The sequence below is a fragment of the Pogona vitticeps genome, chromosome 4, assembly GCF_051106095.1.
Source record: "Pogona vitticeps strain Pit_001003342236 chromosome 4, PviZW2.1, whole genome shotgun sequence".
Classification (NCBI taxonomy): Eukaryota; Metazoa; Chordata; class Lepidosauria; order Squamata; family Agamidae; genus Pogona; species Pogona vitticeps.
The window spans coordinates 131086690-131100855 of NC_135786.1; the positions used below are offsets into that span (position 1 = coordinate 131086690).

Consider the following 14166-nt stretch of genomic DNA (forward strand, 5'->3'; position numbering starts at 1 on the left):
TGGATTGTCCAGACCAGATTCCTAAGCTTATATTATGATGTCAATAAAGTTAAGATATTTGGGGGGGGCATGTATCTAGCAAATTAACAAGATATGCTGCAACAAAATTTCATAACAATATAACATTTTGTACAATAACATGACTGACAGAGTACCTTAAGACGATGGGTGGGATCTGCACCGTGAGCTAAGAGCAGCTCAACAACAGCAAGATGGCCCCCAGCACATGCCAGTGACACGACTGTGTGATCATTATTAGCGGTAGCCCGGTTAACATTGGCACCTATATGCAAAATAATAATAATAATAAATAATAATAATAACCACCACCACCACCACCACACAACAACCCACCATATAATTTAGTGAACATTCTATGTAGAAAATCAATGCAAGGGAATCTTTAACTACCATTCAGATTCCAAATCCTCTCATTTAAATATATGTGACAAAGTTAAAACAAAAATAGCTGGAAAATCATTTTAATTTCTAAAGAACATTTAATATAGAATACAGGTTACAATTAGTTTTAAAGTCAATGTGTGGATCCAAGGGAAAAGATATGTGTAAAGACTGCCTGTTTACACAAGGTGCCTCTGCCTAACTGCAAGATCCCTCTCCTGTCCCCCACATCTCAGTCCTCCATACACAGCAAGAGAAGGGAATATGGAGTGCAATATTCTCCTTTGACTAGAACAGATGGCAAATTATATTGCGGTGCTCTTGAGTACAAGAGTTATTATTTAATTGTTTTTCCAAAACAGCTTAAAGTGAGTAACAGATATTATTCACAGTGACAATGACTGCTGAAGACTTTTAAAGAACTGAGGCATTTTATAAAACTTGTGTGCACTGTTTTCAAAAAGCAAAAAGCATTAATTTTATATATAGGAAGTCTGTGCAAATTACGGAGACTTGACAAGAAAAAAAACAGAATTTCTTGTCTTGCTCCTACCTAGATCTCACAGGGTTTGGAAATCAATCCTCAAGATATCTCATTGAGTTGACACAGTGCAAATTAATAAGAATTACGACTTTAGAGAGTATTCTTCATATCTCTAGTGATAAGAAAGGGGATTCTCTTGCACATTACTGGTCTCCTCACATGGGAGTACAAAATGGAGAAAGTTCTCTGAAATGAAGTTCTCTCTGACCTCAAACCGGAAGTAAGAACAAATATTCTATGTAAACCAGGGCATTATTTTCTATGGATTTTGGTTCATAAGTTCATACGTACACCGAAAATTACGTAAACCGAGGCATTCGTAAACCGAGGTACTGCTGTATAAGGGGTTTTCCTTTGCAATGTAGACCAAACTGATTGCATTAAGCAAAAGATGTTATAGTCATGTAGTTAAGAATGATAGACAGAAGCTTACTATAATATTGGTTCAGCCACATATGTATCACTCCAGGGAAGTAACTCTCTCTCAGCCATACTCTACGTCTATAGCAATAGTTTATTCATTTTTACATCTTAAAGACCTATTAATAGAACTACTGAGAAAAAGAAGTATGAAGCATTTAAAGTTCACCACAATATTACTGTATGTAGATAAATATTATTCTTATAAAATAATATTTATAATAATTATACTAATACTCTAATTCATCTCAACACACATCAAGTACTGTACAGAACTTTGCTAGTATCCCCAAATATAATCCTTGTATTGTTGCAATGCATTCTTTATACAACATATACCTTGACGCGCATCATTAAGCTATTCTTATAGCTGATGTTACTACTACTAACCTTTGCTAATAAGAAATTGAACAGTGCATAGATGACCCGCTCTTGCAGCCTTCATTAGTGGAGTTCTTCCACCTTCAGATTCATGTTCCTGTTTCAGAAATATTAAAAAGATCATGTATAGCATATTGGGCAAGAAAGTAAAAAACTAGAACAAAGGCATCTGGAAGTCCCTGCTTGGCCTGTAGACATATGTGGTGTGTTCCCACCAAAACTAAGCCTAGCCCAATTGCAGCAGTATTGCTATTGCAAAGAAACCTCCTTCTAGTTGCAAAAGAACATTCCATGCCAGTCTTTATGCAAAATTGTTAGTCAGTGAAGAAATAAGATGTAGTTTTAATTAGATCTTCATACAGGACTCTTGAGTTCCACAGTTGTAACAATGTCAGTGTAATCCCTCAACAGAAAATAATCAAGGGGGCTTTATCTAACTACTGGACCACAGCTGGAACAGCCCGATGCTTCAGCAAAAACTTAAAAAACATAAAAGGAGAATCTTCGTATCCCACTGCATGTACAGTGGGGCTTTTCCAGAGTTCACACAAGGAGGTATTTGATGTTTCCTTGTGCTGAAATCAACTAGGGCAGGGGTAGGGTGGGGAAATCTCTGATTTGCACAGATGCAAGTCAAAGACTCACAAGTTTTGCTCTGCCCATAGTAAAGAGGATACTGTCTAAAGCAGTGGTTCCCAACCATGAGTCCCCAGATGCTCTTGAACTACAAGACCCAGAAAACTTGGTCAGCACAGCTAGTAGTGAAGGCTTCTGGGAATTTTACTCCAAGAACATCTGGGGACCCAAGGTTGGAAACCAATGGTCAATGCAAAATACATATAAAAATTTTCATACGAAAAGAAATATTATCACATTTTCTGCTGTTACCTCATGTCATGTCAAGAGCTATGATCAATAAAATAATCAAACAGGAACGACAACAAAGATGAAGAGGTACACAGATACTATCTACTACAGGCAGGGAATAAATCCACATCTTAAAAAAAAGGTATCATACTTTCAAAATGGTGAAATAATTAAATACTGAAAAATATGGAATATGACCACCTGCAGCAGGATCTGGATTGCTAATTTATAGTTAAACCACTGAGATATTTGGCATTCATTCTTACAGTTCACTGTCCAGCTATTTTGCTTAAGTCACATGACAGATTCCTTACTCATTCTGAAAGCGAGCAAAATACTTGATTATATTTCATTATATTGAAGTCTTACTAAATCTGCCCCAGCTTGAAGTAGAACATCTGCAACATCAGTGTGTCCATTTTCACAGGCATAGGTCAAGGCAGTGTCTCCAGTTGCAGTTGTAGCATGGACATTAGCTCCTGTTGAAGAATGCTGAATTAGATTGTTTGTATTTGGCTTGTCAAACAGTGACTTTAACTGTTCCTCAGCTGCAGAGCAGGTAGGCTCTATACTTTATGCAGAGATGAACAAAACCAAAATAACATTGGAAAAAAGAGAATCAAATTATATCTGCGTTTTGGATATTAGGCTGTCTTGGGTAGTTTGCTCTATAAACCAATGTGCATTCTGTACGATGGCCGTACTGAGACATCCAGTCACAGAAATACTTTTAAGAAATACTAATTTCCCATAATTCTAGAATGATGACCTCCCACTGCTATATTATTCTATTTGACCATCACCAAATGGTAGAGATAAAGGGGATGAATGAACAAAGATGAAACTTAAATATTAACACCAGGCAAGCATCTAAAGATACATTGCTAGACTATTCCAACACCCCCCCCCAAACTGCTCAAATTCCCATACTGTGTGTTACATTTTCCCATTTATTTTCCAATATTTTCCTTCAGTTACTTTAATTTTTCTATTCAAATGAAGAGAAAAAATTTGAATAGTTGTATCAGCCATCATGTGAGCTTATGCAGATTATTCTCTTCTAATACTCAACTATGACAAAGCAAAGATAGTATCATTCTAACCTCTCTTCCACATATCTAATCAAGTTTTCTAATTTTCACTCTAGTTCACTTCAATTTCACATACTCAACAATGCTAAAAGAACTACCATGGGAGCATAAGCCATAAGAAAGGTAGTGTTCTATTCACCATCTTTGGTAAAAGTTACCAGTTTCAACTGTAAATCTATGTTTGTAGGTGGTTCAATAATATTTTCAAATGAAAGTGGAAAACATTTATTTATTATTTTATTTATTTTATTTATTTAACTTATATGCCGCCCACACTACCCGAAGGTCTCTGGGCGGCTTACAGCATTTAAAATACAATAAAAAGGCAAAATAAAAGGGCAAAATAATTAAAATGCGATTAAAATATATATTCTAAAAATTGCCATCAGACCTACAGCTGATGTTATTTCAGTTAAAAGCCATTTGGAACAGGAAGGTTTTGACCTATTTGCTTTCTTACTGCTTTAAAATTTCTAGCACTATTCTTCTATTATCAATTTAAAAATTTCTAAATATTTGTTTTTCTTAAATATTTCCAAAAATGTATGTGGCAGAAACACATACATCTGACGACCACTCAAACAACTATGGTAAGTAACCTGTCCTCCTTCATCATGGTTTCCATTAAGTCACACAATTGGGTGAGTAGCAATGGATGAGAAGGTGGCCCTGCCAAACTGTGCCTGCATCTTTTGCCTGACATCAATTCTGCAGTGTCTGATAAATGTGGACAACTGTGACTACGTAGCTGTATCATAGACATCTTCAAGACGAACTTCCAGGAGGAATGCCATAAATGAAGAGTGTGTGAGCACATAAAGTGTCCGGCAGTGGTCTCTTCATCAGCAGGTAGCAAAGTTGGATTGTAGCAACCACTTGGAAATATATTGGGAAGACAGCTGGGATCCAAGACACTAAGTTTGGTAACTAACAAGGGTCCACTGGAAAGAGCAAGCCTGGAAAACCTAAAAAGCCAATGCTTGATAAACATCTTATCATATGAAACATTTGTTCCAGGTCCGACTGCAGGTTGGGAAAAGGGGTGGGAAGGACAATAGGTTGAGAGAGACGATATAGACCTTCAGGAGAAAGAAGACGTCCAGGTAAGTGGGAAGCTTACTGGGGTAGAATTGGAAGAATGGAGATGATCATGGTATAGGGCAGCGAACTCACTCACTTGATGGGCAGAGGTGACTGTGATGAAGAGGATAGTTTTGAAGGTAAGCAGTCTCAAATCAGTAATAGCTAGAGGCTCAATTGGTGGCCACATAAGACCTCACAGGACAAGAGAAAGGGACCACTGCAGTGGTGGAGGTTGTATACCTAAGAATTTGTTCTGTAGGCCTCGCAGGACATGCTTCAGAACAGGGTTCCAGAATAAACATGAGGCTTCCAATCCAGGGGGGGTTGCCTGGCAACTAAAGCTGACAGGTAGACGTTGACCGTCAATAAGACAAGCCAGACTCCTTCAGATGAAGAAGGAAGTGCAACACCACATAGAGAGAGGAAGGTGTGTGGCTTTCCAATAGATGATGCAAAGGAGGACAAATGCCTCTAGACATACACTCATCTGGTTGATGGTTTCCGAGAAACCTCAAGGATCTGCCTCATTTGTGGCAAATTAGCCACACTGTCATCTTGAGATTCTGTAGGTCTGGGTGAAGGACGGTGCCTTCCTGCTGAGATAGGAAGTGAGGAAGGTGTCTGAAATCGATCTGCAAGGTGGTGAACCATGGTTGCTTGGGCCACCATGGTGTTAGAAAGATGGCTTGCAACTGATCTTGCCACAACTTCACCACCATTCGTGAACAAGTAGCAGAGGTGAGAAGGCACAAAAGAGAAGTTTGGTCTGCCAGACCATGAATGTGTCACCCAAGGAGTTCACTCCACATACTACATAGGAGCAACAGGCAGGGCACTTTATATTGTAGGCTGTGTATGAGGGGTGTCTCCTTGCAAAAGAGTTGAAGAAAAGCCTTGTCAGCCAATTCCCACTCATCATTCTTGTGCAGACAGCTAGTTCAGAGAATCTGCTATGACACTGCCTTTCCCAGCAAAGTGAATGTTGGTGGGGAAAATGTGCTGCTGTAGGTGGTTAATGAGAAACAGTAGGCGAGAGGAATGCATCCCTATTCTGTTGGTTGATGTAGTACATCATAATCATGTTGACCGCTTGTATTACCGTACCAAGCATTAAGGGCTGAAAAGCCTTCAGGGATTTGAATATGGTGAGGAGCTGCTTCTCTGTCTCAAACGGGAGAGTTTGAATGTGATGTCAAGCACAATGTGTGCCCCAGCCCAAGAGACTTTTGTCAGTGGTTAGCTGAAATCACCAGGCAAAATGGTTTGAACAACCAGCCCATGGAGAGATTGGGGGTATGAGACCCACCATCGAAGCTGCTCAGTTCCAGAGTCACCATCAATAGCTTTGGGAGGGGTCTAAAGGGGGTGGAAAGATGTTAGGTACAGGACTGGATAGATCTGAGTTTCAAGTGGGCATGAGATATCACTGCAGTTGCAGACGCTATAAGGCCCAACAGTTGCTGACCAGACTGGGTGGAGACTGGGTGTATGGGGAGCTGCAAACAAGACTATCTTTTAAAGCAAGCTTGGTTAACTTCTTCAACATCATCATCTCAGAACTGCAGAGTTGGAAGAGACCCTATGGATCATTGGGTCCAGCCCATGTCAAGGCAACATAGTGAGGAACTGAACTCCCCAATGGCAGCCAGAGATGTAAACCAGTGAGCTATCCAGCAGTTCCATAGACTTGTGGCAATGAACGCAAGAGTGAGTTGCATGCCCTTTGCTCAGACAGTACAGGCATTCAGACCATCAGAGTGGGGTAGTTTGCCTCTGCAAGAAACATACCACTGAAAGGTCACAAAAAGGGTGAAAAGAACCGGGGAAAGGGCACTTAACAGGGTGGGAGAAACGGAGAACCTCAACTCACCCTCTCTCTCTTTTTTAAGGGTAGAACTCATAGAGAAGGATGATTGACAAAGGGAAGAAAGATGAGCATAGTGATCTGAAAAATGCAAGAGCTCCCTGAATGTTCCGAGATACTGTCGAATTGATGGCAACAAGGAACTGAGGTGTTTGGGCAGGCTACACAGGCATGCACAGTAACGGGTAACTCACTAATGATTTTCTCTGCTCAAGCTCTAGAAAGTTCTGAAGATGACTATTGGGCAGACACAAAATACCAAACTGTGTGATTTCACAGCAACCATGATGAAGAAACCACTGATTTTCCACCTTATATATCTGGCTTGCTTGTATCTCAAAACAGTTTCACCACCAGTCCTCAACAGATCCACTGATTATTAGCTTTCAACAGCAGCTAATCATCAGCTTAAATCATTATTAAGGTTCTGTCGATTCCCTTTCTTTTAGAACACAGCCATATGTATTATGTTCAATATTTTAAAAACTAGTTTGAGTGATATAAAATGACAACTCGTACAAACAATATACGCTAAAAAATACTATTATCTAAATTGTAACCATTGAATTAATGTAATTAAAAATCTATATTTTCAAAAAAAATATTATATCCCAGAGAACGCCATATCAGTGTAAGTGGAAGTACTAGGGTGAGCGAATATGAGTGCAAGAAAAACAAGACCAAAGTTTTAAAAATGCTGAACTGGAAGGAGGACAAAAGATAGACTATTAGGAAGAGTGAGTGAACTAATGTGTTTCTAACCTGGAGACACCAGGGACTTTCACTTGTTAAAAATACAGAGAGCAGGGGAACTTCCGGCTTGACGTCGCGACGAGACAGCAGCAGGAGGGCAGAGCTCTGTCCCCTGGGCTGAATTCTGACCCGTTTTGGGACACCGTAGGGTGTCGGAACCACCCTGGAGGGGTGGTGAACTGGGGGAGAAAGCCTGTTGATCACGGGGGGGGGGGGGGCGGCCACCCTGGTTCGATCCAGGAAACTCCCTAATCAGCCAATGGGCAGAAATAAGCAGCTTCGGCTAGCTTCCAAGTCGCTGGCAGCCGGCTGAGAGAAGCAAGGAACAGCACCTGGCATCGCTGTTTTTCCATTGGGTGAGAATCTTTTTACAACTAATTGCCTACGTACCCCTACATATGGAAAAAAAAAAGGAATTGCTATCTTATCTCAGTAACTTTTTAAAGTGGCAGAAAATCTGGTGAGAGGGATAGCTGAAGAAAGTAACTTTTTTAAACTATACTTTAAGAATATTTACAACCTGGCGTTATAAGCTTAAGAGACCTTCCTGCAAATTAAGTGCGGACATTGTTTTGACTATCCAGAGCATTTGGAATGATTCCCAGAAGATGTGACCTTGAATATACCGTTGTTGCTTAAGTCTGAAAAACTGTTTATTTCCTCGTGAGCTTCTGGCTGGAATTAACCCTAAAGTGGACTTTTCAAAAACTGTTCCTTGGGTCGAATTTGGTTCAACTTTACATAGCCAAAGCGGAACTCTTGAAATGACTCTGGAAATTTGGAATATCTGTTTATAAGCATCTAGGCAGCAGAAACAGAATGGCACAATAAGGACAATTTTGGAATGAAGTAAAATCTATGCTTCAAAAAATATTAACGACCGTGAAATCTCATTATCAAGAGGCAAAATTATCTAATCAACATCAGAAGGACTATAGTCCACAAGCAACAGGAAACAACAAGGAAGGAAATGGGAGTATCACAGATGATGTATGCCAAACCAAGCAGCAGCTTGAGAAAGTTAGCCTAAGAGAAACATCAGTCTTGTACCAGAGGAGAGTACCAGGGGAAGACAAAAGGAAAAAAACAGCAAAATTAACCAAAAAAAGCCTGGAAGACTCATTGAAGATAGACCAAGTACAAAAGGAGTCAGTGAGCATAAATCAGAACTACAAAATGGTTTCAGAGGACATGAAAGATGACAGAATGTTTAGAGATATAGCAGGGAATGAAAAAAGAGGAATCAGAGAAGGAATTACCTGGAAAGATGAAAAAAAGGAAAACAAGGAAGGGCCCCTTAATATTGGAAACATGTTTATATTTATCATCTGGATCTGTAAAAGGGTATATTCTATATATTAAAAGGAGAACTAAATTGAAATAAGTGAGCCCGAATCAGGGTAAAGATGTAATATGGTGATTTTTTACTTTAGGCAAACTAAACTAGATATAAAGCTGGGTCATGGATCTGGAACCACTTTCAATAAGAACGTTATTAGAAGATCCTGAGAACTTTATATAATATGAGAGTAATATTATGATAGTAGTTATATTATATACTAAAATCTGTATATGAATGGTTTGAAAGATGGTTGGAATTTGGGGGGATAATCGGGAAGACACTGAGATGTAAAAAACAATTAATTGCAAGCAAGTATGTAACACGATGTTTGACAAGCACAAACAATGTAGATAGATTGGAAAATTAATAAAAAATGTTTTAAAAAAATACAGAGAGCAGGGAGAGACTTATGGGATGTAAATTATAACTTGGTTTGCCCTTAAACCATAAATGAATCAGCACAATTTTTTCCAGTGGCAGAAACATTTTTTGTTTGTCTTGGAGAAAATCTGCACTTGTGAGACAAACTGTTCATGCAACTATACAAAACTTAAAATAACAGCTGCTGCCTCTGTACTAAATTGAATTTTTAATTGTAGAAGGACTGCAAGGGATGTTGTATTTTTGTGAGATAACGCTCAGATTAGACTTTTGTGTTTTCTATGTACAGTGGCGCCCCGCATAGCGACGATAATCCGTGCAGCAAAAATCGTCGCTATACGGATTTGTCGCTATGCGGGGGGAAAAGCCCATAGGAATGCATTAAAACCTGTTTAATGCGTTCCTATGGGCAAAAAACTCACCTTAATGCGAAAATCCTCCATATGGCCGCCATTTTCGCTGCCCAGTAAGTGAGGAATCCGGGCAAAAACACAGCGGGCGACCATTTTATTTACCCAGCAGCCATTTTGGAACCGCCAATCAGTTGTTCTAAAAACATCGCTATGCGAAAATCGGTAAGCGAAACAGCTTACCGATCATCGCAAAGCGGTATTTTACCATTTAAAACATCGCAATGCAATCGCAAAAACAATCACAAAAAAATCGTCGCTATACAGATTCGTTGTTAACCAAAGTGCTCGTTAAGCGAGGCACCACGGTATATGTGTGCCTAGCTTCAGAAAGAGAAAAGGGTCTAGAGCTATTCTGAACAAACGTTGCAAACCCTGATGGGAAGTTGATGGGAAAAGAAGCACTTGGTATGTTGCTCTTTCTGTAAGAGGCAGGAATTCTTTCATTGACTAGAAAATCCTCAATGTTTTAAGATGGTCTGTCTCAATCATAAATGAGACACTGGTGAGATTACTCCACTTTCTCAGAGGCACTGTAATTTTGAATCCAGCCTTGTAATATGAGACACAAATTTAAAAATATGTTTTCAACAGTAGCTGCAAAAATACATACCTGCTGCTAGTAAGTATTTCACTAGTTCTAAGTGGCCCTCCTGTGCTGCTTCCATCAAAGGTGTAGAACAACCAAGTTCTATGTCAGCTCCTGCTTTAATGAGGAAGTCAGCTACTTCAGAAAACCCTCCACAACATGCTAGAGTTAGAGCTGTTTCCTGTGTCTCTTCTGTCTGTGCATTTATATTAGCACCTATGAAACAAAGTATAATTAGAAAATTAATAAAATGACAACCACTTCCATTTGCATTGGTCTTCTCATTCTCTAGCTATAACTAGATCTATTAAGCTGTATACTGTATTATAAGATTGAAGCATTCTGCTTCTTTAAAAAAATCTAACAATGAGGTAAAACAGAACAAGTTTTTAACTTTAGAAATGTCATTCCAGCCTGTTTTATCACTGGTCTGAAGGAAAAACATCTATTAGAAATCAAAATTCTATTGACTGAATAAAATACTTATTACAACCCAGAATACTTAACTTATTACAACAGGGGTAGTCGAAGTATGGCCTATGGGCCACATACAGGGTATCCACACCTCTTCCATTTGAAAAACAAAAGAAAACGAAAGAAGAACTCCCAAAGTTTAGTACCTCAAAAGCAGACGAAAGGGGAAATGCCAGCTTTTTGACTTGTGTTACTTATTTCAAAGCTATAAGTTTCTGATTTCTTCTAGTTTAAAAAAAAGAGACTTCTACTGTGCCCCAAACAATTCAATATACCTTAATATATGTGGGAGATCACTCCATATGCCTAACAGTAAGAGTTTAAGTTTTTTTGAGATTTTGAAATACATTTTTGTGGTTTCTGCAGCTTCTGGACCTCTCAAAGGTGTGCACTCATACACTGTGTTCTATGCTAGCGTCAATGCTATTGTGGATTACATACAGCTGCCAAGTACTGGCACAAGGTACAGGAATGAGCATGAAATAGTGAAGAACAACAAAATTCTTCTGACAAAGTGGGAATAACTGGGACAGAAATGAATGAAAAGCTAGTTAATAGGTTAACTTCCCCTATCATCTAGCAAAGAAGAGATCATATTGCACAATTATGATAAAACATTAGGTAATATAATCCTATGAATATTAATTAGACATGTGCTATTTGCATTCATATCCATGGGGATACAAGTAAGAAGAGGGGCACCACAGGTGCCACCGAAGCCCATTCCCTCCCCATCAAACTGGCTAGTCCATCTACCTGATCACTGCGGCATGGAGGCAGGAGAGGGTGTCTTTCTGCTTAGCCAATGAGTGGTTGGCTGCGCAGGGAGGTGGGGAAGACCTGACCAGGATTCTTCTGCGATTGGCTCAACAATGACAATGGAGCCGAATGCCACACTGTGAATGGTGGGTGGACTGGTCAGTTCTGAGGGGAGGGAATGGGAGTCCATGAGGTGACGCTATTCATGTTTGTATCCCCAGGGATACAAATGTGAATAGCCCATGTCTAATATTAATCCACTGCCAGATGGCAACTCAAATAAATCTAAGAGGTCCTGCCAGATGCTTCCTTCACCACTAACCAACTGAAGCATGTTCTTTTCCAGAGGTCCATTTCCTACCTTCTATTTTCTTTAGTATAGCCTTACTTAACATTCCCTCAACTATCTGGGACTAGAATTCCTGCCAGCCCTAGCCATTAACTATACTGGCAGGAACTGATGGGAGGTTTAGTCTGAAATATCTGTACTAGAGAAAACAGAAGGTAGGAAAGGCTGCTCTACCATGGAATGCAGTTTCCTCAATCTAAGTAACACTAGATCTTGCTGTGAGTGGAAAAAAATACTTTAAAATGATTCAAGATGGCAGGAAGAAGGAACTGATCATTCAGGACACTTACTGATCAGTCTAGAGCAATGGTTCCCAACCTAGGTAACCCAGATGTTCTGGACTGAAACTCACAGAAGTCTTCACCACTAGCTGCGCTAAGATTTCTGGGAGTTGTAGTCCAAGGACATATAGAGACCAAAGGTGGGGAACCACTGATCAACAGAACTGTAAAAGAATAGGTACCTGTAGTAATTGGACTTTTGTGGCAATAACAAAAGCCATCGTTTAGCACTAAGACAATAATCCTAGCTTCCCACTGGACTAAAAAACCCTCCTTCTTCTGCAGCACAGGAGTAATCCTCAAATGTTTTGTTTCTGTTTTACACTAGTCACAGCTTGACATATTTCGCAAACCCAAATAAATTGGTTCAGTTTGTCAATAGTTAATAGAAGTACTTCAACCAACAATTGATGAAGTACACTTGCTTTATCAGGCAAAAACAAAAGAAAAATAAAAAAAATAAAGAAAACAAACCATTATGGCACCTTAAAAACGAACTACTATATTTTAATATGAGCTTTTGTGGACAAGTTCACTTCCTCAAAATATGGCCTATGGGCCACAGGATATCTCCCCGAAAGCTCATGTTAAAATGTAACTGTTTTTAAGATATCACAACATTTTAATCTACTTTTGTTTTTGCCTGATATGCTAGCACAGACTAACATCTTTCGATATTGTCTGTTTTAATTCTTGTTTTATATTGCTCCGACTCTAAGCCAGACAGAGTAGATTTGTTTGAATCTAGATGGGCGGGGTAAAAGACAAACAAACAAACAAAATGGCTACCTCTTCTAAAATTGCTTTCTCTACATACAGCTATTGAAGACCATAGATAAAATCAACTGTAGTCTGGAAGAAACAAATTGTAGCTAACCTAAAATGAAATTGGATTTCTCGTGCTCTCTCAGTTGCATATGAAAAGAAGACAAGGGAAGTACGCAAATCTGGGTACAGTTAAGCTTGTTCTCAAAACATTAAACCATTGAACACAGCAAACATTTTCAGCACACCATGTACCAAACTCAGAAACACAATTATTTTGCTAGTAAGACTGGTACAAAGACAAATGATAGTTAGAATATTAAAGCTGTATATAACCTGAAAAGTAAAGTTGTTTTACCTTGCGCAAGTAATAAAGCCACCATTTCCTCATGGCCTTCGCGAGCAGCTTCCATCAATGGAGTATAGCCTTCATCATTAACTTCCTCAAGATTTGCTCCCCTTTCTATCAACAGAGCTGCTAGCTCCACATGACCACCACAAGCAGCAAGGGTCAGTGGTGATTCAAATGAATCAGCAGGCATATTCACTTGAGCACCACTGTCCAGCAACAGACGAGCTACTTCCACATGCCCATCCTATTAAAAGAAAAAATGGAGTTATTTAAATGATATGACACTAATATCCCAAGAAATAACTGTTCACTATCATCTAAGTGACACTAAAGACCATGCAAGAGTGTTCACATTAAATTTTAAATAAAACTCCTGTACCATTCCTCCATTTCATTAAATATACGTATCTTCTCCCAAGACCTTTCATACTCATTGAAAGTAAATTTGATTTACACAGAGAAAATCAAGGAATTCAAGGGAAAGACACATTTTTGCAATGTATTCATTCCATAGACATTTACATTTTTGGGGAATGAAGCCAGTTTCCAAGGTGGAAGACACATGGATTTCACCGGAGTCTGCAACATTTTACCTGGAGGCAGTCTAGGCATTCACGTTTTAGTGTTAGGTGAACAGAGAAAAAATAGCAAGCAAGACGGAGTTGACGTCCGAGACTTAAAAGAAGAAGGAAAGTGAAAGTCCTATGTCCAAAGGGTGTTGAATGGTTGATTTTGCTGCACTGTAAATTACTTTTTAAAGAATAGGGCAGCCATGAATTCCAAACTAGGTTCATTGGAAGAAAGGCGGTGTTTAAATGTTATAAATCAATGCAGTTATATGTAAGAGTAACTATTTGATTCAAATGGTTCAACATCTTCTTTTCTCAGGTATAATTATATTAATTGTATGGGGTGAATGCAGGTATGTGCAGGACTAAAGGAGTTAAGGTAAATATTTTTTTTCACTTAAAAATTACCATCATGATGTACTGTAAATGTTGATACAATAAGTTTTTAATAATTGAACAGGATTAACAAAAAAAATTAAATTGAAATTAA

The 14166-nt window shown here is 38.9% G+C and overlaps 1 protein-coding gene across 5 annotated transcripts in view; it reads right to left on the reverse strand.

Annotated features, from left to right (window-relative positions):
- The window catches only part of ANKHD1 (ankyrin repeat and KH domain containing 1), a 132623-nt gene that overhangs the window by 64202 nt on the left and 54255 nt on the right, over nucleotides 1-14166 (reverse strand). For all 5 annotated transcript variants that reach the window (XM_078392507.1, XM_020799369.3, XM_020799368.3 and 2 more), the window contains exons 8-12: nucleotides 13114-13351; nucleotides 10152-10343; nucleotides 2984-3093; nucleotides 1757-1844; nucleotides 156-283 (exon numbers count right to left, since the gene is read on the reverse strand). In XM_078392507.1, coding sequence (XP_078248633.1) covers nucleotides 156-283; nucleotides 1757-1844; nucleotides 2984-3093; nucleotides 10152-10343; nucleotides 13114-13351 — 756 coding nt within the window. The remainder of the gene's footprint in view (nucleotides 1-155; nucleotides 284-1756; nucleotides 1845-2983; nucleotides 3094-10151; nucleotides 10344-13113; nucleotides 13352-14166) is intronic.